The following is a 26,021-nucleotide window of genomic DNA, read 5'->3' as shown; positions in this document are numbered from 1 at the left end:
AACCCTAAGACACATTTGTTAGTCAAAGAATGTACTAGATCATTTCTTCTCTCGTCTCTTGGTTGCAGTAACATTTTGTGTTATTTAACATGCTTGAAGATGCAATGCTACCACCACACGATTGTGTATACCTTCACGAACAACGTTGTAAATGGAATGAAATACTGAACGAAGGAAACTATATGCCCAATAGTTTGATTACAATAGATGTTCAATATGCCCACCTCCTAATTTGATGCACAGTTCACAACAATGTAGTAGTGACCTTTGGATACTGTTCAGGATGTGTAGTGTGTTACGCATTACCTTGGTCTCCCACTACCCCTCCCTTCCATTTCGTTCTCTGATCCACAGCAACAGGCAGTGGCTGGCGCCCTGGCATAGCAAATACAGCAAGTTCCTTAATTTGAATCGTGCACCCAGAAGTATCCTCATTTTCTAAAAAAAAAGAAAAAATTTTCTCCACCAATCACAATGCACCATCGTTCTTAACATGAAGAGCATCCCTGAATTTTTTATCGGCGTAGTTATGATACACTCTGTATATATTTACTTCTTCATTTTTTGAAAATGTTTAGTATGATTATTACGAACACCACGACCCTGCTACGCAGGCGTAGCAGGGGGAGAGGTGATACTCCCACGTGGCGGATAGGGGGGTCCTAACCGGCTTGCCGGCGGACTTGAGGGAAATAAAATACCTCTCGCGGACCAAACACACACCCCCTGTGGGTGGGGGAGGCTGACGAATAATACACCCACGGTATCCCCTGCCTGTCGTGCGAGGCGACTAAAAGGGGCGACCAAGGGATGAATGAATTAGAACCATGAAACTACTCTTGATTCGTACCATCATGCGGGGAACACCATGGGTTGCATGTACTTGCGAGTAGTATCACTAACATGGTACGAAATATGTTTGTGATTCGTTGCAGTAAAAAGCCTGGCCTGGTGGATTCCAGTACCCGTGCGTTGTACCCATGTGGGCGACACCGCGGGTCTGGGCGTAGCCTGTGAGTTGTACCACTGTATGAGCGACACCGTGGGTCTGCGTTGCCTGTGATTAGTACTCACTATGTGCGGAACACCACGGGGCCCTTGGGACCGGCACCCGTGACTAGTACCCTAGGTGAGGAAACTCATCGGTTTGCGTTGGCTGTAAGTGGCGCCATTGTGTGCGAAACACCATAGGTCTGCGTTACCTGTACGAAGTACAGTACTTGTGCGTAGTACCATCTTTTTTGGAACACCGTGAGTCTTCGCTACTTCTGATTAATACCCCAACATGACACATACCATGGTTCTATTTTACTCGCGACATGTACCATTCTGTGGGGCCTTAGACGTGGATTTTGCACCCCCTTTAGACACCAAGCATCTTTGTGCTTTATAAGTGGTTCCTTGGTCGGTAATAATGTTATTTTCGTTCTCTATTGAATCCGATCCACTGGTTTTTGTTTTTGTTTGTTTATTTTGTGTTTTGTTGGGTTCCTGTCCATCCATTCATTCTTCATGACATTTTTTATTTTTATTTTGGTCAGTGGATGCCTTTGTAATTTTTGTTCTTTCATTTCGTACCATTAGGGGCCGATGACCTTCGATGTTAGGCCCCTTAAAACAACAAGCATCATCCTCATCATCATTATTACGAACAAGTTTAAAATCATCACAATAAGGCACCTGTACTAAATAATATTTACAAACCTGTAAATTTATTGTTCCCTTTCCCAGGTATCTATATATATAAAGTAACTTGTCCTGACTGACTGACTGACTGACTGACTGACTGACTGATTCATCATCGCCGAGCCAAAACTACTGGACATAAATGAATGAAATTTTGAGGATATATTCATATTAAGATGTAGGTGCTCGCTAAGAGAGGATTTTTGGATATTCCGTCGCTAAGGGGGTGAAAAGGGGGTGTGAAATTTTAAAATGAGTGTATCTATATCTCAAAACTTTAAAAGTTTACACATGTGAAAATTGGTATTTAGAATCTTCTTTAAAAATAAGGAAACCCGTATTTTTTTATTTTCAGAAAATCCCAATAGGATGGGTGAAAGACGGTGAAAAAGGGGTTGAATGCCTTTTAATCAGGATACTGGTACTTATCTCTCAAACTGCAGACATTAGAGACCTGAAAATTGGAACTTTTGTTCGCTTCTAAAAATTAAGAAACACATATTTTTTTGTTTTTTAGAAAATCCAATTAATAGGAGGGTGAAAAGGGGGGTGAATTTTAGAAATGAGTGCATCTATATCTCAAAAAAGTTTACAGATGTAAAAATTGGTATTTAGAATCTCCCTTAAAAATGAAGGAAAACGTATTTTTTTGTTTTCTGTAAATCCCAATAGGATGGGTTTAAAAGGGTGAATAATAGGTTGAATGCCTTTAATGAGGATACATATATCTCAGAAACAGAAGATATTACAGAACTGAAAATTTGTATATGGGATCTCCTTTAAAAACAAAGACACACGTATTATTTTGCTTTTGGAAAATCCAATTAATGGCGGTTGAACAGGAGTGAAAAATTGGGGTGAATTTTTTGAAAGACTATATCTACAGAATATCTGAGAAACGTAAAAAGTTGCAGACGTAAAAAGTGTGAATTTGGAATCTCCTGTAAATGTAAAGAAACATAGGTGATTTGTATTTGGAAACTCCACTTAAGGGGAACTAAAAGTGGTGAAATTTTAAAATGAGAATTTCTACATTATATCTCAGTTAACATGTTACAGAATTGAAAAATTGTATTTTTTATTTTATTAAAAATAAAGAAACATGAATTTTTAGTTTTCGGAAATACCACTTGGGTGGAGGGGGGGTTTATTGACTGAAGATAGTGCTGATTTCTTTTAATTAGGCTACTGATATCTCAAAAATGAAGATGTTACAGACGTGAAATTTGATGTTTTGAATCTGCTTTAAGAAGTAAAGAAACGCGTAATTTACGAAAATCCGAGGGGGTGGGGTGAAATTATTGAAAAATTAAGACTTAATTGTATGATAATACTTACATCTAATAAAAACTATATTTGTTACAGGCGTGAAAATTTGTATTTGGATCTCCTTTAAAATCAAAGAAAAAGGCGTTTGGGGGGGGGAAATAATCTTGGGGGGGGGCGGGAGTGAAAAAGAGTTGAATTCCTTTCATGAGGACACACAAATCAAAAACTGAAGAAGTTAAGAGTCGTGATAATTGGTATTTAGAAGATACTTTACAATTAAAGAAATGAGTTTGTTGCAGGAAAATTCACTTAGGGGAGGGGGGAGTGTGAAAGATGTGAAAAAAGTGAATTATTTTAATGGGGATACTTATATCTCAAAACTGAAGGTTATAGACGTGAACATTGGAGTTTGGAATCTCTTTTAAACATAAAGAAACACGCCTTCTTTTCTTTTTTGCGGGGGGGGGGGGGGGGGGGGGGGATGAAACTAACGACGGTGGGGTGTAAAAGGAGGTTAGACCAATTGATTTTACTGTTTATTCATTCCATTCCTGACCCTGTCGAATGACTGGAAACAGACTGTGGATTTTCGATGTACTTATTCTGAGCATAAACCGATCATTTTTAATCTTTCCTGGGTTCGTTTTCAAGAGCCATCTTTTCCTTCAGAGAACGTTCTTTGATTACAGTAGATTCTCCGGGCATATAAATAAAAATTAAAAACATTCAAAATAAACGATAGGAATGAGATTGACTGTCCAATTGTTCACCTCTATAATAAGATCAATAATGCACGGAAGTATGTCATTCGTATCGCCAGAAATTCCGCGTACTTGCCTACGCGCGACAATGGTGCTGGTCACAATGTCAAAAATGACAATGGCAGCAGATGGAATTTACCGCCAATTAGCGGTCTTGCATCTTGCTGTGGGGTCCAGAACATCTATAATAATAATAATAATAATAATAATAATAATAATAATAATAATAATATTCCGGACCGTCGTCAAATGTGCGGACCGCGCTGGAAACGGGTCTGGACGGGTAATGACTACAAATGCAGTCCGGCCACGGGTTCAGTACTGCCAAGGCTCCCAAGAAGACACAAGGCCGAATCTCCTCAAGAATTTGATCCATATTAAAAATGCTTATAGGAAAAGATGGCAAACTTTTAGGGACCGAACTGACCGGGTGGAATACATGGTCCTAGCCCGGGAAGTACGAAATCGATTGCTGGAAAGAAAGATTGAAAAATGCGAGGGAACTTGCCGTAATCTCTCAGAAAACGAGTCAGATCGCGAATTTCGGAGGATTATATATAAATCGATATCCATTCAATTATAAATTTCAGTATAATACCGTAGCGAAGCACGGGTATCTTGCTAGTCTATATATATAAAACTAGCAAGATACCCGTGCTTCGCTACGGTATTATACTGAAATTTATAATTAAATGCTTAACGTTTTATATATAATCCTCCGAAATTCGCGATCTGACTCGTTTTCTAGGAGATTACGGCAAAGTTCCTCACATTTCTCAATCCTCTTTCCAGCAATCAATTTTGTACTTCCCGAGGTAGGTCCAGGTATTCCACGCGGTCAGTTCGGTCCCTAAATCTTTGCCATCTTTTCCTGTAAGCATTTTAGTATGGATCAAATCCTGAAGGAGATACGGCGTGGTGTCGTCTTGGGTGCCTTGGCGGTACTGAACCCGCGGCTTGACTGTATTCGTAGTCATTACCAAGCCAGGACCGGTTTCCAGTGCGGTCCGCACAATTTGACGACGGTCCAGAACATTATTATTATTATTATTATTATTAGATGTTCTGGACCCCACAGCAAGATGCAAGACCGCTACTTGGCAGTAAATTACATCTGCTACCATTGTCATTGTTGACAATGTGACCAGCACCATTGTTTCGCGTAGGCAAGTGTGCGGGATTTCTGGCGATACGAATGACATACCTCCGTGTATTAGTGACCTTATTATAGAGGAGAATAATTGGACGGCCAATCTCATTCCTATCGTTTATTTCAAATGTGCTTAAATTTTTATTTATATGCCAGGAGAGTCTACTGTAAACTAAGAATGTTCTCCGAAGGAAAAGATGGCTGTTGAAATTGAACCCAGGAAAGACTAAAAATGATCGGTTTATGATCAGAATAAGTTCATTGAAAATCTACAGCCTGTTTCCAGTCATTCGACGGGGTCAGGAATGGAATGAATAAAGCCCCATCTAGTGGCGACAATAGGAATTGTGCCGGCTGCCGAAGCACTCCCCTGGGGCAATCGATAATGAATGACAAACAAAATGAAATTATATTGGACAGTGTTGCTGGAATGAATGATGACAGGGAAAACTGGAGTATCCGGAGAAAAACCTGTCCCGCCTCCGATTTGTCCAGCATGAATATCACATGGTGTGATCGGGATTTGAACCACGGAACCCAGCTGTGAGAGGCCGGCGCGCTGCCGAGTGAGAAACGGAGGCTCCTTATAAGTACATTATGAACAGTAAAATCAATTGGTCTCACCTCCTTTTACACACCACAGCCGTTAATTTTATTAACCTCCCCCCCAATGAAAAATTAAAAGAAGGCGTGTTTCTTTATGTTTAAAGGAGATTCCAAACACCAATGTTCACGTCTACTGTATTACCTTTGAGTTTTGAGATATAAGTATCCCCATAAAAATAATTCACCTTTCACTTCCTTTCACCCTCCCCCCCTCCGGCCGCAGGTGAATTATCCGGCAAAAAATACTTGTTTCTTTAATAGTAAATGATCTTCTAAATACCAATTGTCATGACTCTTAAATTCTTCAGTTTTTGATTTGTGTGTCCTCATGAAAGGAATTCAACTCCTTTTCACTCCCGCCGCCCAAGATGGCTTCCTCTTCAAAACGCGTTTTCTTTGTTTTTAAAGGAGAGCCAAATACCAATTTCCACGTCTGTAACAACTTTAGTTTTTATTAGATGTATAAATTCTTATACGATTAAATTAATTTTTCAATTCTTTCACCCCCCGCCCCCTTCATTGGATTTTCCGAATATACGTGTTTCTTTACTTTTAAAGCAGATTCCAAACAACAAATTTCACGTCTGTAACATCTTCATTTTTGAGATATCTGTAGCGTAATTAAAAGAAATCGATACCATTTTCAGTTATTTTTACACACACCCCACTTCCACCAAGTGGTATTTCCGAAAACTAAAAATACACGTTTCTTTGTTTTTAATAGAGGTAAAAATACCATTTTCACTTCTGTAACATGTTAAGTTTTTTGATATGTACTGCAGAAGTTCTCATTTTAAAATTTCACCCCTTTTTATTTCCCCTTAAGGGGAGTATCCAAAAACAAATCACCTATGTTTCTTTACATTTACAGGAAATTACAAGTACCCACTTTTTATGTCTGTAACGTTTTACCTTTCTCAGATATTCTGTAGAAATAGTCTTTCAAAAAATTCACCCCAATTTGTCACTCCAGTTTAACCGCCATTAATTGGATTTTCCAAAAACAAAAAATACGTGTTTCTTTATTTTTAAAGGAGATCCCATATACAAATTTTCAGTTATGTAATATCTTCAGTTTCTGAGATATATGTATCCTCATAAAGGGATTCAACCCTTTTACACCCCTCCTATTGGGATTTACAGAAAACAAAGAACACGTGTTCCTTAATTTTTAAAGGAGATTCTAAATACCAATTTTTTAATGTGTAAACTTTTAAAGTTTTTTAAGATGTAGACACACTCATTTTAAAAATCACCCCCCTTTTCAACCCCCATTTTTGGATTATCCAAAAACGAAAAAATACCTGCTTTTTTATTTTTAAAGTAGATCCCAAATACCAATTTTCAGGTCTGTAATATCTTCAGGTTCTGAAATATAAGTAGCCTCATTAAAGGCATTCAACCCATTTTTCCCCCTTTTCCACCCTTCCCATTTGGATTTTACGAAAACAAAGAAATACGTGTTTCTTTATTTTTAAAAGAGATTCTAAATACCAATTTTTACATCTCTTAACTTTAGAAGTTTTGAGATATAGATACACCCATTTTAAAAATTCACCCCCTTTTCACCCCCCCACATTAATTGGATTTTCCAAAAGCAAAACAATTGTTTCTTTATTTTTAAAAGAGATCCAAAATACCTATTTTCAGGTCTGTAATATCTTCAGTTTCTGAGATATAAGTATCCTCATTAAAGGCATTCAACCTATTATTCACCCTTTTACAACCCTCCTATTGGGATTTACAGAAAACAAAAAAATGTGTTCCTTTATTTTTAAAGGTGATTCTAAATATCAATTTTGACATGTGCAAGCATTTAAAGTTTTGAGATATAGATAAAGTCATTATGAAATTCCACCCCCTTTTCACCCCCACAATTTGGATTTTCCAAAAGCAAAAAAATTGTTTCTTTATTTTTAAAAGGGATCAAAAGTACCAATTTTCAGGTCTGTGATATCTTCAGTTTCTGAGATATAAGTACTGGTATTCTTATTAAAGGCATTCAACCCCTTTTTCACCGTTTTTCACCCCTCCTATTGAGATTTTCTGAAAACAAAAAAATACGTGTTTCCTTATTTTTAAAGGAGTTTCTAAATACCAATTTTTACATCTGTAAACCTTCGAAGTTTTGAGATATAGATACACTCATTTTGTAATTTGAACCCCCTTTTCACCCCCTTAGCAAAGGAATATCCAAAAATCCTCTCTTAGCGAGCACCTACATCTTAATATGAATCTATGCCCAAAGTTTTATTTATTTATGTCCAGTAGTATTGGCTCGGCGTTGATGAAGCAGTCAGTCAGTCAGTGAGTCAGTCAGTAAGGACAAGTTATTTTATATATATAGATAACATCTCCTGACTGAATGATTCATCATCAACAAGCCAAAACTACTGGACATAAAGAAATGAAATTTTGCAGATACATTTGTATTAGGGTGTAGGTGCTCACTAAGGGAGGATTTTTGGATATTCCATCACTAAGGGGTGAAAAGGGGGGTGAATTTTTAAAGCGAGGATATCTATATCTCAAAAACTTAAAATTTACAGATGTAAAAATTGGTGTTTGGAATCTCCTTTAAAAATAAAGAAACACGTATTTTTGTGTTTTTGGATAATCCGATGAAGAAGGGGTGAACAGGAGTAACAAACGGGGTGAATTAAAAAAAAAATTATATCTGCAAATTATCTCAGACACGTAACATATTACAGATTTGAAAACTGGTATTTGGAATTTCCTGTAAAAGTAAGCAAACATAAACATTTTTTTTGGAATTTTCACTTAAGGGGAACTGAAAAAGGGGGTGAATTTATAAAATTAGCATATCTACAGTATATCTCAAAAACTTAACATGTTGCAGACGTGAAAATTGGTATTTGGAATCTCCTTAAAAATAAGGAAACACGTGTTCTTTTGTCTTCAGAAAAAACCCTTAATGGGGGAGGGGGGTGAAAGAATTGGAAAATTGGAAGACTCACGTGAAAACTGGTATTTAGAATCCCCTTTAAAAATAAAGGAACACACATTTTTTGGGGGGGTGGGGGAGAATCAACTTGGTAAGGTTGGGGATGAAAACGGAGATTAATTCCTTTTACGAGGATACATATATCTCAAAAACTAAAGATATTTCTGTCGTGATAATTCGTATTTGGAAGCTATTTTAAAGAAACGGGTACTGTTTGTTTTTAGAAAATTCACTTAAGTTGGGAGTGTGAAAGGAAGTGAAAAAATTTACAGATTTACAGACAACACCACAGATCGAATTGCCAAGGTCCTCTGCAAACACAATATAAAAACAGTGTTTGGCACCGCCACTAAAATTGCTCACAGTCTGAGTAAAACCAAGGACAAATTATCCCCAATTTTACATCCTGGGGTATACGAAATTCGCTGTACGTGCGGTAAGGTATACATCGGCCAAACATGCCGATCCATTGGTACCCGTATCAAAGAACATGAACGTAATATTCGTCTCAACCAACCAGACTAATCGGCAATAACTGAGCACGCTCTATCATCGGGTCATGATGTCATGTTCCAAGATGTTTGTGCTCTTACCCACATCAGACACTACAGGTCCAGGATTATATGGGAAGCTGTGGAAATAAATAGAAATCCTAACAATTTCTACAGGGACACCGGCTATCAATTAAGTAATACCTGGTTGCCAGCCATTAAGAATTTACGTAGGTAGTTCCCTTCCCTGTCCCTTCACTATTGTTATTTTGTCTCGGTGTTTTTTCCAAATTCGTGCGTTCCTCGTCGTCAGATGTTTCATCCCAGGCTTGTGTCTATATCATACACCTGTCAATGTCATATGTTCTGTAAACACGTTATGTGAACCACTTAGTCTGATTATGATGGTTCGGTCAGCTTCCACTTCGAGTGCTAGCCTTGTGCCACATCCTGGGGGCCATCTGGTGGAGAATGAACCTACCATTTCCACTTATGTTATAACGTCCAAATTCAAAGCCTTTCTCGAGGACAGCCGAGATTTCTTCTGAGGACGCAGAGCACATTTCTCTGCGAAACGTTAAGAATTTCACCTTATTTTCTTGGCACAACATAAGCCCAAAAGCCTATACCGTATCATGTCTAAAAGAAACATGTATTTTTGTTTTCAGAAAATACACTTGGATGGGGTGGGGGTGGGGGAAGGACTGATCAGGGGTTTGAATTCTTTTTATGGGATACTTATGTATATCTCAAAACCTGAAGATGTTACAGATGTGGAAATAGATATTTGGAATCTCCTTTAAAAATAAAGGAACATGTATTTATTTTTCGACTTAGAAGAATGAAATTGCATATGGCTTTTAGCGCCGGGAGTGTCCGGGGACAAGTTCGGCTCGTCAGATGCAGGTCTTTTGATTTGACTCCCGTAGGCGACCTGCGCGTCATGATGAGGATGAAATGATTATGAAGACGGCACATACACCCAGCCCCTGTGCCAGCGAAATTAACCAATACAGGTTGAAAATCCCGACCCTGCCGGGAATCGAACCCGGGACCCGTGTGACCAAAGGCCAGCACACTAACCATTTAGCCATGGAACCGGACACTTGGGAGAAGACTGTTTCTGACATGTACAGTTTTATGTCATATGGACGTCTTAGCCCCAAAAGTTAATACCGCAAACATGGTTTACAAGGAATTTCTGCGGTAAATGAAACTCAATTTTTATGAGAGTTTTTATACTTTAAGAATTTTCAGATAATGTTTTAATGCAATGCCATATGCAATATGTGTAAAACTGCCATGCAAAACTTAATCCTATACATCAAAACTTCTTTTCTTCAGTAGTTTTCTTTTGTTTCAGGTTAAGCCCTTTAACGACTCCACCTGTGGAAAAATCTCCCATCATGAACTTGACTCTACAAGAAATTCTTATAGTTGGTAATTGTAATGATCAGGTAAGCTAATATTAGTCCTTCATATCGAAATGAGACTAACTGTACTTTGTGGTTATTACTGACATCAGTTTTAAGCCTTAATTCTACACTATGGTTTGGCTTATATCTGTATATACCAGGGCCATCCAAACAGCGATCCCTGAGCGCTAGCGCTCTGGCCGCGCTCTAAGCCAGTGCTCCGAGCGCTTTGGGGAAAGTTAGTTTCGTTAGTAGTGGGAGGGGCTTAGTTGGCTGAGCTAGCGGTCTGCCCGCTGCGCTGAAGCACTTTGTTGACAGCGTGTAACTAAATCAGTTTCGCGGTTGTCATGACTGTACATCATACAAAAAAAAGGGAGTGGTGAAGCGGCAGCTTTTAAAGCAGGATGGGATATTTCATTTTTCTGTACAGCTTATAAAGGGCGCGCCAAATATATAGTGTGCCACCGAGATTTAATGTGTTTAAAAAGACACAATTTGGAACGGCACTACAGTGCAACCACATGGATGATTACGGTGATTTGACAGTCGCCAATCGAAGTTGAAAGAATTGAAAGTAAATTTCAAACAGCACTGTTCTGTAAGTATTATTGTTTTAATTTTAAAATGCCTGTTTACAAACGGGAATGAAGAAATGATTGAATAATTATCTGAAGAACACTAAAATTGTGACTTGCTGTATTTTTGTCTGACAGGAGATTGAGGAGAGTGATGTTGGTGGACCCAATTTACGAGCCAGCTACAAATGTTTTGCCGTGAATTGCCAAAGCTGGGAAACTATTCATGGAAGTGACTGTAATCAAGGAGTGCCGAATGGACGTGGTGGCATGTATTTGTCGTTTGGAGCCAGTTGAGAAATTTGACAAAAATCTTTCTCCTCAAGCTGTGGCTCACAGAATAGACGATATGGCCGTTGATATGGAACAGCAATTAATGGAGAAGGCTGCAAATTTTGTATCCTTTTCCATCTCCCTCGAAGAATCAACCGACATTGGGGACACAGCTCAACTAGTTATTTTCATTCGAGGGGTGGATGACTATCTTCGAGTCACCGAGGATTTCCTAGACTTGGTAGCCCTCAAAGATACCACTACCGGTTTTGATATTTTCCAAGCAGTGAAGGGTGATTTTGAGTCAATGGGATTAAAATGGGAGCGGTTGACGAGTGTAACGACGGATGGAGCTCCTGCTTTACGTGGTCTACGCACAGGGTTCCTCAGCTATGTAAAATAAAAAAGGGGCGAGAGTGGTAGTACCCTAATGGCGGCGATCCAGTGCTTGGTACACCAGGAGGAAATCTGTGCAAAAGTCGTCAAACTTAGACATAATGGAAACAGTTGTGCGAATGGTAAATTTTCTTCTTTCCCATGGACTCGTGCACCGTCAATTCAGAGTGTACCGGGCGAGTTGGCCATGCGGTTAGGGGCGCGCGGCTGTGAGCTCACAATCGAGAGATAGTGGGTTCGAATCCCACTGTCGGCAGCCCTGAAGATAGTTTTCCGTGGTTTCCCATTTTCACATCAGGCAAATGCTGGGGCTGTACCTTTATTAATACCTTAATTAAGGCCACGGCTGCTTCCTTCCCATTCTTGGGCCTTTCTTGTCTCATCGTCGCCATAAGACCTATCTGCGTTGGTGCGACGTTAAGCAAATACCTACAAAAAAAATGAAATTCCAAGAGTTCTTGGATGACATCGAAGCGGAGTATCCGGATATCCCATACCATGCAGAAGTAAGATGGCTGAGCAAGGCGAAGGTGCTTCATCCAATTTTTTTGCTTGCGGAATGCGATAGATACTTTTTATGACATGAAAGGGCGGCGCGAAGTACTTTTGCTCATGGGTGGCGGACTTGGCCTTTTTAAGTGATTTTACTGCCCATCTGAATACTTTGAACAGTTCACTTCAGGGCGAAAAGCGATTTGGTGGAAAAAATTCAAGCGTTCAAAAGAAAATTGATTTTGTGGGAAAACCAGTTGCGTGCAAGGAACACAGGACATTTTCCATTGCTTGAAACGGTGAAATAAGGTGTTGACTTTGATGAGTACTGGCAGGTAATTTGCCAGATTTTCAGAATTATGAGAACTCCAAGGGGTGTTAGATGTATTTGTTCGACCATTTTGTCTTAGTACAGACAGTGCTTCACAGCTATTTCAATTAGTTGTTTGAACTGCAGTGCAATGTTCGTCTTAAGGGCCGCTTTCCACTGTCACAAAGTTAAGAAGAATTTTACAGTGGCTTTCCACAAGAAGAATGTCCCCTTTTGTATAAACATGCATGTATAGTTCTGTCAATGTTCGGCTCAACGTACATGTGTGAGCGTTTCTTTTCAGTTCTTAAGCGTATCAAAAGTAAACATCGTGCAACGATGAGCGATAGAAACTTGCGCAGTTGTTTAAGAACAGCTGTGTCCAGAAATATTGTAGGCCTACTCAATTTGGAGAAGATTGTTTGCTCCAAAAGTAAAAGCTCGTAAAAACAACAGAGCAAAAGTCACTCAAGGTCTGTACTAACTGTTCATATTGGTATAATTTTGTTGAATTTGCCTCTCAGATATGTTCAAATTTCAGTTTTGAATAAATCACATTACTGTATTCTTTACTTAACACTTCATTTTGTTTCCTGCATATTCCATACATTGGAGTATCTTTCCATTTGTACATGTGGTATATTTGTTATGGCAAAGCAGCCCTGTCAATATGATGTCAAGAAACCCACAAAAGCTGTCAGACGCATGACTGTACGCATGTATCTAGGCAGCGCGGTCCGAACATTGTCCGTCTCAGGTCTCCTCGCTGCCACACTGTAGGGGTGGTAGGGGAAGGAGCGCTAGTCTGACTGCCCAGTGCTCCCCGAGCGCGGGCGCGCTCTCAGAGCGCAGTGGCTGGATGGCCCTGGTATATACAATCGCTCAGAGAAAAAAAAGATTGAGTTTGCAGCATTGTACAAGTTCCTTGCAAGCAGATCTGCACATGTAGGAGTCCAATGAGTAGGGTTCAAATGTTACTGAAAACAGTTTGGCTGTACGAAGGTGGTTTGAAAAGTCCGTGCAAAGTCCGAGAGATGGCACCACCGGCGCTATCGAGGTCATCGTTAGTTAGTAGCATCTTTTGAATGAACGCACACAAAGTTTTAGCCATATTGGTCTATTTCTTTGTGTTTGGCAATCGTGTGAATCAAGGAAGTCGAGCGATTTTCAAGAAATGGATGAAAAAGAATTTTGTGTGGTGATTAAACATTACTTTATGAAAGCCAAAACGCCTCAGGAGACTAAAGAGAAGCTTGATAAACATTATGGTGACTCTGCACCTTCAATTAGAATAGTTTATAATTGGTTTCAAAATTTTCGGACTGGCCATATGGGCACAAGTGATGCTGTAACCGTCCAGGCTTCTCCAGCCATACTTTTATGCGATATCACTCGATATCAAGATTATCCGCCATTGGCAATTATTTATATGACATATTAATTCAACTTCAATCATTTGTAAATAAGGATTTTGGAATCATATTGTATATATTAGAACATCATTTATTATTTAAATTATAATATTATGTAGGATAGGAATTCATTATGTACTGTCAATATGGTCAATGTTGAGACAGAGTTGTCATTTCATCTCGTACTTGTGTACACGGAAAAGTTATTCTTGAAGCGTGAAAGTTGCATGACTCACAGGGTTAAACTCGTGAGCAAAGGTGATACACAGCGACCTGCATGCAAGGCTAGCAGACTACATCATCGCCACGCCTACTGGTTACTTGTCGGGAATGAAGAGAGGGGGATGATAATGCGATCTACGAATCAGATGCTTCGTTATATTGTGATTTGGTATTGAGCTTTTATCAAGAGTGGGGAGAGCCCGGTGATATATTTATCTAACGCAGAGCAACCCTCGACTCGCACACAACACACATCACTACCAGAACGCCAACTACTTTATTGATTTTTGAGACAGTGAGTGCTCGCTTCGAGACATAGTTATTTTCGTACAGTGTGCTTTCGCTTCAACACAGACTTAGCTGTTGTGATGCTGTCGGATCAGGGTGAGATGAAACAAGCTTACGGCTTGTGAGATATTCAGTAATTATTCTGGACGAAGAACTAAGTTTAGTTCAAATCCATGGCATTTGGTACAAGTCTATATAGTATCAGTAGATTCACTAAGTTGGAATGAGATTTCTGCTAACATGGAAAAATTCATATCTCTGAATTTTCTCCTCCTACGATCAACGCTGATCAATTTTCACAAGTATAGGACCTATGTCTAATTTAAAGACTAGGCAATCAGGGAGTGCTAGTCCAGACAGCCCAAATCACATCACAGAAGGAGACTAAATCCTAGATCCTGTTCCCTCAAATATTAGAGATTTGTTGAAGTTGTACAGACAGCATTATTCGGTGTTTTTCAAAGGTTTTCCATTCACTTGGCATCGAGTGGCTCAGACGATACAGCACTGGCCTTCAGAACCCGAGCTTGCAGGTTCAATCTCAGCTCAGACTGGTGGTATTTGAAGGTCATCAAATACACCAGCCATATGTAGGTAGACTTACTGGCACATAAACTGACTACATACATACATATATACATACATACATACATACATACATACATACATACATACATACATCATTTTTATAGACTGTTATGCCTTTCAGCGTTCAGTCTGTAAGCCTCTGTGAATTTACTCTATTTGCAGCTAATGCTGTGGCCTCCTTAAGTTCTATACCTCTTATCTTTAAATCGTTAGAAACTGAGTCTAACCGTCACCTTGATCTTCCTCTACTTCTCTTACCCTCCATAACAGAGTCCATTATTCTCCTAGGTAACCTATCCTCCTCCATTCGCCTCACATGACCACACCACCGAAGCCTGTTTATGCGTACAGCTCATCCATAGAGTTCGTTCCTAAATTAGCCTTTATCTCCTCATTTCGGGTACCCTGCTGCCATTGTTCTCACCTCTTTGTACCAGCAATCATTCTTGCTATTTTCATGTCTGTTACTTGTAACTTATGAATAAGATATCCTGAGCCCACCCAGCTTTTGCTCCCGTAAAGCAAAGTTGGTCTGAAAACAGACCGATGTAAAGATAGTTTCGTCCGGAAGCTGACTTCTTTCTTACAGAATACTGTTGATCACAACTGTGAGCTTACTACATTAGCTTTACTACAGCTTGATTCAATCTCGCTTAGGTACTATATTACCATCCTGGGAAAACGCACAACCTAAATAATTGAAATTATCGACCTGTCCAGCTTTGTATCACCAATCTGACATTCACTTCTGTTGAATTTCTTACCTACTGACATCAGTTTAATCTTCGAAAGGCTAATTTTCATACCATACTCATTGCAACTATTTACAAATTCCAAGATATTAGACTGCAGGCTTTCGGCACAATCTGCCATAAAGACCAAGTCGTCAGCATAGGCCAGACTGCTTACTACATTTCCACCTAACTGAATCCCTCCCTGCCATTTTATACCTTTCAGAAGATGATCCATGTAAACTACAAACAGCAAAGGTGAAAAATTACAGCTTTGTCTAACCCCTGTAAGTACCCTGAACCAAGAACTCGTTCTACCATCAATTCTCACTGAAGCTCAATTGTCAACATAAATTCCTTTGATTGATTTTAATAATCTACCTTTAATTCCATAGTCCCCCAGTATGGTGAACATCTTTTCCCTTGGTACCCTGTCATATGCTTTCTCTAGATCTATGAAACATAAACACAACTGCCTATTCCTCTCGTAGCATTTTTCAATTACCTGGCGCATACTGAAAATCTGATCCTGACAGCCTCTCTGTGGTCTGAAACCACACTGGTTTTCATCCAACTTCCTCTAACTACTGATCGCACCCTCCCTTCCAAGATGCCAGTGATTCTTTGCCTGGTATACTAATCAATGAGATACCTCGGTAGTTGTTGCAATCCTTCCTGTTCCCTTGCTTATAGATAGGTGCAATTACTGCTTTTGTCCAATCTGAAGGTACCTTACCAACACTCCACGCTAATTTTACTACTCTATGAAGCCATTTCATCCCTGCCTTCCCACTATACTTCACCATTTCAGGTCTAATTTCATCTATTCCTTCTGCTTTATGACAATGGAGTTTATTTACCATCCTTTCCACTTCATCAAGCGTAATTTCATCACCATCATTTTCCTCCTCCCCATGAGCTTGGCTGTTCGCAGCACCACAAGGAAGACTTCCTTTTACGTTGAGATGATGTTCAAAACATTCCCTCCACCTCTCCAGTGATTCCCTGGGATCTATTAGGAGTTCACCTGAATTACTCAAAAAAATGTTCATTTCCTTTTTCCCTCCCTTCCTAAGATTCTTTATTACTGTCCAGAAAGGTTTCCCTGCTGCTTGGCGTAGCCTTTCCAGGTTATTACCGAGATCTTCCCACGACTTCTTTTTGGATTCAATAACTATTTGTTTCGTTCTGTTTCGTTCATCTACGTACAAATCCCTGTCTGCCTCGGCCCTTGTTTGGATCCATTTCTGATAAGCCTTCTTTTTACATTTACAGGCTTCTCTCACTTCATCATTCCACCAAGATGTTCGCCTTTCCCATCTTTACATACAGTTTGTCCTAGGCATTCCCTTGCTGTTTCTACTACAGCATCCCTGTATGCCACCCATTCACTTTCTATATCCTGAACCTGCTTACTGTCTACTGTTCGAAACTTCTCACTAATCATACCCATGTACTTCTGTCTAATTTCCTCATCTTGGAGATTTTCTACCCTTGTTTGTTTGCAGACATTTTTCACTCTTTCTACCCTAGGCCTAGAGATACTTAGTTCACTACAGAATAGATAGTGGTGTGTATCATCGAAAAATCCGCGAAAAACTCGTACATTCCTAACAGATTTCCTGAATTTGAAGTCGGTTAAGATATAGTCTGTTATAGAACTGGTACCCCTAGCCTCCCATGTGTAGCGGTGAATAGCCTTATGCTTGAAGAATGTATTCATAACTGCTAAACCCATACTAACATAGAAGTCCAGCAAACACTTCCCATTCCTGTTAGCTTCCATATCTTCCACACATGTACCAATCACCCTTTCATATCCTGCAGTTCTATTTCCAACTCTCGCATTGAAATCGCCCATTGGCACTATTCTATCCTTGCTGTTGACCCTGACTACGATGTCACTCAATGATTCATAAAACTTGTTCATTTCATCCTCATCTGCACCCTCACATGGTGAATACACGGAGACAATTCTCGTCGTAATTCCTCCAAGTGCCAAATCTATCCACATCATTCGCTCATTTACATGCCTAACAGAAACTATGTTGCGTGCAGTGGTATTCCCGATAAACAGCACTACCCCATACTCTGCCCTTCCCTTTCTAACACCCGTCAAGTACACTTCATAATCTCTTCTTCGTTATCTCCCCTCACCCGAATATCACTTACTTCTAGCACATCCAGATGCATCCTCTTTGCTGACTCAGCCGGTTCTTTCTTTCTTCCATATGTCCCATCAATATTGATAGCTCCCCATTGAATTCCATTTCGTTCGCAAACTTGTTTCCAAGGAGTCCCTTGCCTGTCAAATGGGAGTGGGACTACATTACTCTCATAGGTCTGAAGCTTGCTTAAAATGTTCTGAGCTCGGTAAATTCATAAAGCAGGATGCTACCCTACTTACACATAATCCAAGTGAGGATCTCTCCTCTGACGGGTTATGGACCACTGGTGGATTGTATAGTCCTAGCCGCCCGAGCACAAGGAGGGCCATGACTCAGAATATGTCCGAGATGCCCACTGCCATTCCATAGCAACTGGTATCCCGTCTCCCAGGACCTCGTACTAGGCCACTCAGCCGTTGCCCATGGTTCACGGACTAGGACGTGACAACAGTGACCCACACCATGAACCATACCTGGTCTTTTATTTTATTTTATATAACATCCAAGGTCATCTCTTTTCAATTTTGATTCGGTTAATTCATAACTGTTAGATTCAGCAGACTGAAGATCTTGACAGTTATTTTTAAAAAATACTGAACAAGCGCAATTCTTCTTACCTATATTACCCAAATAGATTTACAATCCTATAGAAAAAGGAAATATGCTTTATTTAGACTTGGAAATGTAACAGTAATGATTTTCACAACAGGGCATTGCCAGTACGTATAATCTTGCAAGTCACTTAAAAAATTATTACATAGTGCCAACATGCGAGATGAACGGTAACTGTGCGAAGTCCTATCGGCAAGTAGGGTCCCTGAACCGTATGGTTAGTAACACTGAATCAAGCCCAATGATTAGAAAATGACTATAAATCGCTACCTTCAGTATTAATAGGGGAGAAAGAGTAAGGTTGTTCCCTTAGTGTATTTGCTTACATGCCATGTATTATATATAGTTTTGTGGCTGATTAAGTAGATGAACAATCATCAGTCACATATCTGAGTGTCAGTTTCATTTAGGAATCTCTGTTAATGTTTGGCTATATCTGCTTGTTCCTTTGTAGGTGAAGTTTAGTGAGCTGACCATGGATATGTTCCGTATGCTGCAAACGTTGGAACGTGAACCTCAGGAAGACTTCAATCACATCTATGATGCTTCACCAGCACCTGGAAGGGTAGCTATGGTATGTCATTTTTCCATTATTCTCAGTTGCATTAAGTTTTGCAAGATATTGTTAGTGATGTGTTTGTTCATATATTTTAGGAAAAGGGATACTCTCTGCCTGGAGGCAAAGGTGCTTATCCTCTCGTGTCAGCCTGTCAAGAAAATGGTGATAGGCCATTAAAGAGAGAAAATCCTCACAAGTATTTGCTATACAAGCCAACCTTTAGTCAGGTGATGGTGTTTCTGGCATCAGGTAATTATCGTACATATACTCTTGAAAATGTTTCCATATACCTTTGCATGAAATTTGGTATATTCTGTCTTTCAAATAATTTTATAAGATCCAATGTGTAACCTAACAGGAAAGAGTTACAAAAGAAACCTAATACAAAGTGACTTGATAATACAAAGTGGCTGCGTAGTTTGAGGCGTGTGGCAGTTTGCTTGCATTCGGAGATATTGGGGATCAAACACCAATGTTGGTAGCATTGAAGATGGTTTTTCATGGTTTCGAATTATCATGCCAGGCTTCATTAAGGCCATGGCCACTTCCTTCTCAGTCTTAGCCCTGTCCTATCCCATCATCGCCACAACACCTGTCTTGGTTTGTGTGTTGTAAAATAAAAAGCAGCAAAAAAAATGAAGTAATACTTCATAAGTCACACAGGTGTTCCCCATCCAAACTGCAAAACTGTCTGAAAAATGAAGGGTATTTGGAATATAACAAAACAAATTGTGTATACATTCAAAATTTCTACACTAATGCAGAAATAGGAACAATACATGCGTGCTTGCAGTATTAATGAACTTGACCATTTTCATTTAGTATTAGATCCAAATTGACTACCAATGATTTAACAACCTGTAAGAAAACAGGGCTAATAAGTGTCGGCCTATCATAGTGTAGGAAGGGTCCACATATTCAATACTATTCAATACTATTAACTTATAACTTATGAGTGTCTGCCTGTCAATACAATTGATTTACAGTTAGTATATGGTGACTACTAATTTAATTTATTTCATCATCGTATATGATTCAAGGAAATGATCATTTCTCTTCTTCAATGATAATAGAAAAAAGGGAGATGCTTAAAATTACAAAACATAAGACCTTACCATAAAATATATAAAAGAAAAAACACACATTCAAATCACCAATAATTCTGTTTAATGCCACTGTCTTATATTCTCTTTTGAAGAAAACTATCAAAATCTTGTCACATTGTAAAACCAGAGTGCAGTTTGAGTTTCTTGAGCTGTATTGAATGTGTTATTCTAAAAGTTTTGATTGATGCATTCAAATTTATCCAAAGCAAATAAGAAATGCTTATATTTTGTTTGGCACACTGAACCCTTCTTATTTAAGGAAATTGATATTGTGAAGTTTAGTGCTGTTTTGCCAGCCCCAAAGACTCTTCTTATCAGTGTCAAAAGCATAACTATACGTGACAACTGCATGTTAAGCGGGCTGGATAGGCACTCAACACACAGCATTGAACTTCGCTGTATCAGGCAGGTCGATGTACATCAGGCTCCTTATTAATACTTCAATGGCCGAAGAACAGCCAATCAGCGACCGCCCCTCCAGCATGGCGGGCCAGTAGGTGAGCAGAGCTCTATAGCCTGCACTATATAATGAAGTGGAATTACACCACCACTTCATTTCACTGAGAGCTTTGCTGCTATTGAAGTCAGTTGGAGCCCTCGATAATGCCGAACGCAGTCTTTGGTGAAACGTTGGGACCATCACATGCTCCTGGACCATGGCCTACAAGCCCGGAAAACACTGACATGAGTTCCAATTCCACTGATGCACCTTTGTTTTCAGTGATCATCCGTTTGCTTCAGAAACCTGTATGCAGCAAAGTTCTCTGATCTGTTGTTACAGATAAGCATTGGGTAGTCCCCAGTTCATTTTGATAATCAGCTACTCCACAGAAGAATGTATGTTAGCCCTTGCACATCTTTGCAACTGAAGTTCATCTCTCGCATCAGTTCTGTGTGGTGCTCTGCAGTTTCCGTGCTGGTTATTCACAGTGGTGCCATTTGTCTACTCACAGTACACTTTGACCACAGGAGGATGTGGACAGTTCACAAACTGTGCTGTTTTAGATATACTTTACCCAAAAGCCAATAATCATCCTTTTTTGCTTCTTGAATAAATTCCCTCTTTTACCCATGACAGCTACCACCTATCTTTATGCAGGTAGCCTAGTGTACAACTTGCATACCCACCATGCCAACTCTCCACACCTGACACCTCTCATGAGCTACGTGTGTTGCCGGTGTCAAGTATGATGTGGTCATAATGCGACTTCACTGCGTACATACGTACAGTACACCCCTCTTTTACACTTCCCAGGGAATTGATAGAAAAGTGTAAATGCAGGAAAATTGTAATTTTAGAAAGTTCTCTTTCTTCCTTTAAAATTGCAGTTTTCTTGACTGAAATAAATTCTCTATCCGTTTTCTCCATATCGCCTCGCAACAACTTAGAAAGGGATACTCCTTCGATTGTAAGCCAGCAACATACATACTTAATGTCATATAGAGAAAAATAAAGTTTGATACATTTCCTATTATGGGAAGCTTTCTCATCACTCCAATGTCCACATTTAAATTTTTTGTCTTATTGGTTATGTCGAATGGTAGCAACATAAATATAAGAGCAGCGGCTGTCCATATTTAACCAAGTCTGATGATTTTACATTATCTTATTTTATCATACAACCCCTCCAATCACATACCAATGGTAATGAAGCAGGATAATGAATAAAGAACACCATCTAGATCATTTTCCTTTTAGACTTACATACTCTTATTTTTGAAGTATGGAAAAGATTTTTTAAGAAGGAAGCCATACTTTCCAGGATCGACTTAGTAAATGTAACTTAAAGCTCTCCAGTCTGTCACACACACTAGTTCAAAACATTATATATAACACTATAACATGCGTGGAAAAAAAAAAAACCCACACACTATTAAACAAAGAATGACATGTCGTTCTACAAGAACACCCTCAGATTCTATCAAATCACTTAAAATCATGTGCAATATTGTTTACATTGGATAAACTAGGCTGTGATTATGAATTGATGTTATAGAACGGATAGGAACAAATAATGAATATATTAGTCCTCTACTGTCACTTTAATAAATTATGGAAAATTTAATGTACTTATCTTAGCTGCTGTCCATTATCTTCAGCAACTGTGTTTGGACTGATGCCAGTTCTGTACCTCTGGTTTTGATTACTAAGTAGTGAGGTGAGGACAAATTCTGTAGGCAAAAAATATGTTTCGAGGAGAGGGGCGGGGAAGTAGGTGGGGCGATGGGAATGTGTGCGCATTGATTCTGTACAATGAAGAAGGGTGCAGGGGTGCTGCTTCATCTTATAATGTATTTTGTGTATAAGAGTGTAAATGTTAGTTGATTATTTTGATGACATAAAAGTACTTTAGAAGACATAATTTTTAATGATAGGATAATGATAAAATGTCACAATTTGCAAAGACTGCAAAAAATTCAGAGAATTTACTACACATAGAATATCCTAGCCCACATTCCAGGCATTTAAGTCAGAGTAGCCTCCCATTCGATTCATTAAGTGCTAAAGCAAAAAATATGGTCGGAAAATTAATTTCTTAAGGCAAAAAGGGGTTAGTTTTTTAAATGTATGTGATCATTGAGGCTGGTCTGACAGGCGTTTCTGGTAATGTAAATTTCAATAGCCTCTTTAATGTTCAAAGATTTACTTCTATCTTCGATTTGCAAGATTTATAGATCTGTGTTGACGTCAATGAGCTCTCTGGTGGTTGAATGCCCATTGTATTTAATCAGATTCTTCTGTTCTTTGTAGCATGGAAATTTAGATTTGTTTGACCAATATAAGCGGCATTGAAGTCTGATTCTTGACATTTGAGTTCATTAACTCCTGAATTGGGGAAAAGGTTTTTGTTTTGGTTTGCATTTGCCGATGTCTTTGTAGTGTGATGTGCGTTCTTAAGGCTACTATTTGACCTTGATATTTTTAAAATGTTGGCTGCTTTGTATGCGTTCTTGTTTAGTCAGTTGACAATGTATTTTTCTCTTTCATGTGTGGTTTTTCTGGTAATAATAATTTTGTGTGGCTGTTTCTAGCCGGGTGCAGCCCTTGTAAGTCAGACCCTCCAATGAGGGTGGGTGGCATCTGCTATGTGTAGGTAACTGTGTGTTATTATGGTGTGCGAGTTGAAGAGATGTTAGGGATAGCACAAACACCCAGCTCCCGAGCCATTGGAATCAACCAATGAAGGTTAATATCCCCGACCCGGCCGGGAGTCGAACCTGGGACCCTCTAGACCAAAGGCCAGCATGCTAACCATTTAGCCATGGAGCTGGGGGTTTTCTGGTGATTATCAATCTAATTTTGTACGCGTACACTCCATCGGCGGGTAGTATATAGGGTATGTAAGGTGCATGAACAGTGTTGTTGATCACTTTTAAGGAAACTGAAATGTGATGCAGCATTATCAGCACCTGACAGATGTCAAAAGTGTCCTTACTGTTGGTCTCCATTTGGCAGGGTGTTGCATCGTGCAGTATCCAGATTTGTATGGAGCATTCCGATGTGACAGTGGCCTGATGTTGGACTGCATGGGAACACGAGGGCATACTCATCAAGGTTCCAGTTGACTATGTCTGACCACCACAAGGGAGGATCGCCGTATAGTGCACCAAGCACATTGTAACCCCTTCTCGTCTGTGCTTGCCATCTGAGAACAAGTAATACACTCCCTACAACATTCTGTGTCATCCCGCACCATTGGTTGGAGACTAGCAGCAGCCGGACTAGTTGTTTTTATCATTCCATGCGTTGACTGCTGTTAACACCACAACACAAACAGCTGCGTTTGGAGTGGTACGGTGACCGGATGCATGGACTGCTGATGAATGGCGTCTCATTGCATTCAGCGGTGAATTGAGATTCTGTACTGTCTCAATCATCTGTGAGTATGGTGGCGACCTGGGAAGAGATGCCATTCTTCCAATGTTTTGGAGAGGCACAGCGGTATTACTCCTGGTGTCATGGTGTGGGGAACCATCGGGTATGACTTCAGGTCATAGCTGGGACTGATTTAGGGAACACTGACAGCACAGTGGTACATCTTGAACATCCAGCGTCATGTGTTACCTCCCTTATGACAGTATTGTGATGCAGTTTTTCAACAGGACTATGATCGTCCATGCACAATATATGTCTCTATGAACTGTCTGCATCATGTTGAGGTACTTCCTTGACCAGCAAGATCCCCAGGTCTGTCCCCAATAGAACTTCTGGGACCAGCTCAGACGTAAACTCCGCCCCAGTGCCAGTATCCAGGGTATCAAGGACCAGTTATAACAGATGTGGGCCGGTTTGCCTCAGGAGAGGATACAACGGCTTTATGACACACTTCCCAACTAAATCGGTGCATGCATCCAGGCCAGAGGGGGTGCAGTATCATACTAATGTGGGCTCGCACTGCCAGGTTCTTTGTATTTGACTTGATTTTGTAATCAATGAAATGACATCGCATACCCTCTAAACATGTGAAGTTTCATTTTGTTTCCTCTTCCCCTTCTGGGTGCTTCATTTCGTTTATCAGGCAGTATATAACCATACTCATATTATGAGAGAAGGAAAGAAGGATCAGAAAGTCCTGTTAACCAAGGTATTAGAGTCATTACATGAATTACCCAAAAAATTTAGTTACAATTTCATCGTTTTAGTCGGCAACATTAAATATAACTTCAGTTATCCTGAAAGTTGATGAGGGGGGGGACAAGAGCTGAATGTACTGAATAGGAGGATTGAACAATAAGGATTGCAGATCATCATGGTGAAGAGCAAGACAATGGTGATGAACAGAGGAAGTAAAGAAGGAAAAGGAGCTATCAAAATTGGATACAAGGAAGTGAAAATAGTAGAAATCTTCAAATATTTGGGAAGAGAACTGACAGAAAATGGAAGACTTGATATAGAAATCAGTACGAGGATGCAACTGGGGAGTGCCTTTTAGGATCGGATGTGGAGATTAGTAAGGAAAAAATGATGATCCAATGAAGGCTAAAGGAGTAATTTACAAGGCATATTATTTACCTATAATGGCATATGCAGCAGAAACCTGAACTGTGACTCAGAGGATGAGAGTAGAGTATAAGCATCTGAAATGAAATCTCTGATGTGAACGGTACAGAAAACAAGGAGGGATAGTGAGAAATGCAGAGATGCGAAAAGAGCTAAATGTGCAAAAACTAAATGACAAACTGGAACAGAACAGATTGAGGTGGTTTGGACGTGCCAAGTGGATGAATGAAGAAAGACTACCAAGACAAGCACTGGAAAGATAGATGACTGAAGAGAGGATGAGGGAGACCAGGATTGCGATGGACGGACTTGGTGAAGAAAGGCATTAGACAATGGAACCTAGATAGGAACACAGTGCTGGATGAGGAATGGTCAAGAAATGAGATGGAGAGGAACCATATTTGGCCCCACCTGGTATCAGCTGGAAAAGGGGAGTTGATGATGAGGAGGAGGAGAAGGAAAAATGACAAGATATCAGAGTTCTTTGTGATGTGATACGATATTTAATGGTGCAGCATATAGTCACGCAAGAAAATGTAAGGAAAAAATGATGTTCCAATGTTGGACATGTTGAAATAATGGATCAAACAGAAACAACAACAGTTAAATTATTATGGTTATGGTTTAAAAAAATTTAAAATATTATTATTATTTACCAAATAATTTAACACCACAATTTTAAAGCAACGTTCTGTTCATGTGAGCATGTTAGCATGTTCACCGGTTAACGATATGGCCCAATTACGCATCCCATCATGAGCACTGGTTTACCCTTTTTATGAAGAAAATGGTCCTATTTTTCAATTCCTGGACCATGTACAATCCAGAAAATTTTCCTTGTGGCAAGACTATGCAGTTGCTGCAGATTCCTCCTTGTCCAATGGAAAACATTCCACTATTGGATAAGTCCTTTTTCTGGCAATGGAAGGTTCTTTATTACCTCC

General features: G+C 39.5%; 1 protein-coding gene across 2 annotated transcripts in view; it reads left to right on the top strand.

Moving 5' to 3' along the window:
* LOC136864231 (protein SCAI) overlaps positions 1–26,021 on the top strand; it is a 286,500-nt gene that overhangs the window by 91,880 nt on the left and 168,599 nt on the right. For both annotated transcript variants that reach the window (XM_067140962.2, XM_067140961.2), the window contains 3 exons: positions 10,292–10,385; positions 18,865–18,984; positions 19,065–19,218. In XM_067140962.2, coding sequence (XP_066997063.1) covers positions 10,292–10,385; positions 18,865–18,984; positions 19,065–19,218 — 368 coding nt within the window. The remainder of the gene's footprint in view (positions 1–10,291; positions 10,386–18,864; positions 18,985–19,064; positions 19,219–26,021) is intronic.

Source organism: Anabrus simplex, chromosome 2, assembly GCF_040414725.1.
Source record: "Anabrus simplex isolate iqAnaSimp1 chromosome 2, ASM4041472v1, whole genome shotgun sequence".
NCBI lineage: Eukaryota > Metazoa > Arthropoda > Insecta > Orthoptera > Tettigoniidae > Anabrus > Anabrus simplex.
This window is presented reverse-complemented; position numbering and strand designations above follow the sequence as displayed.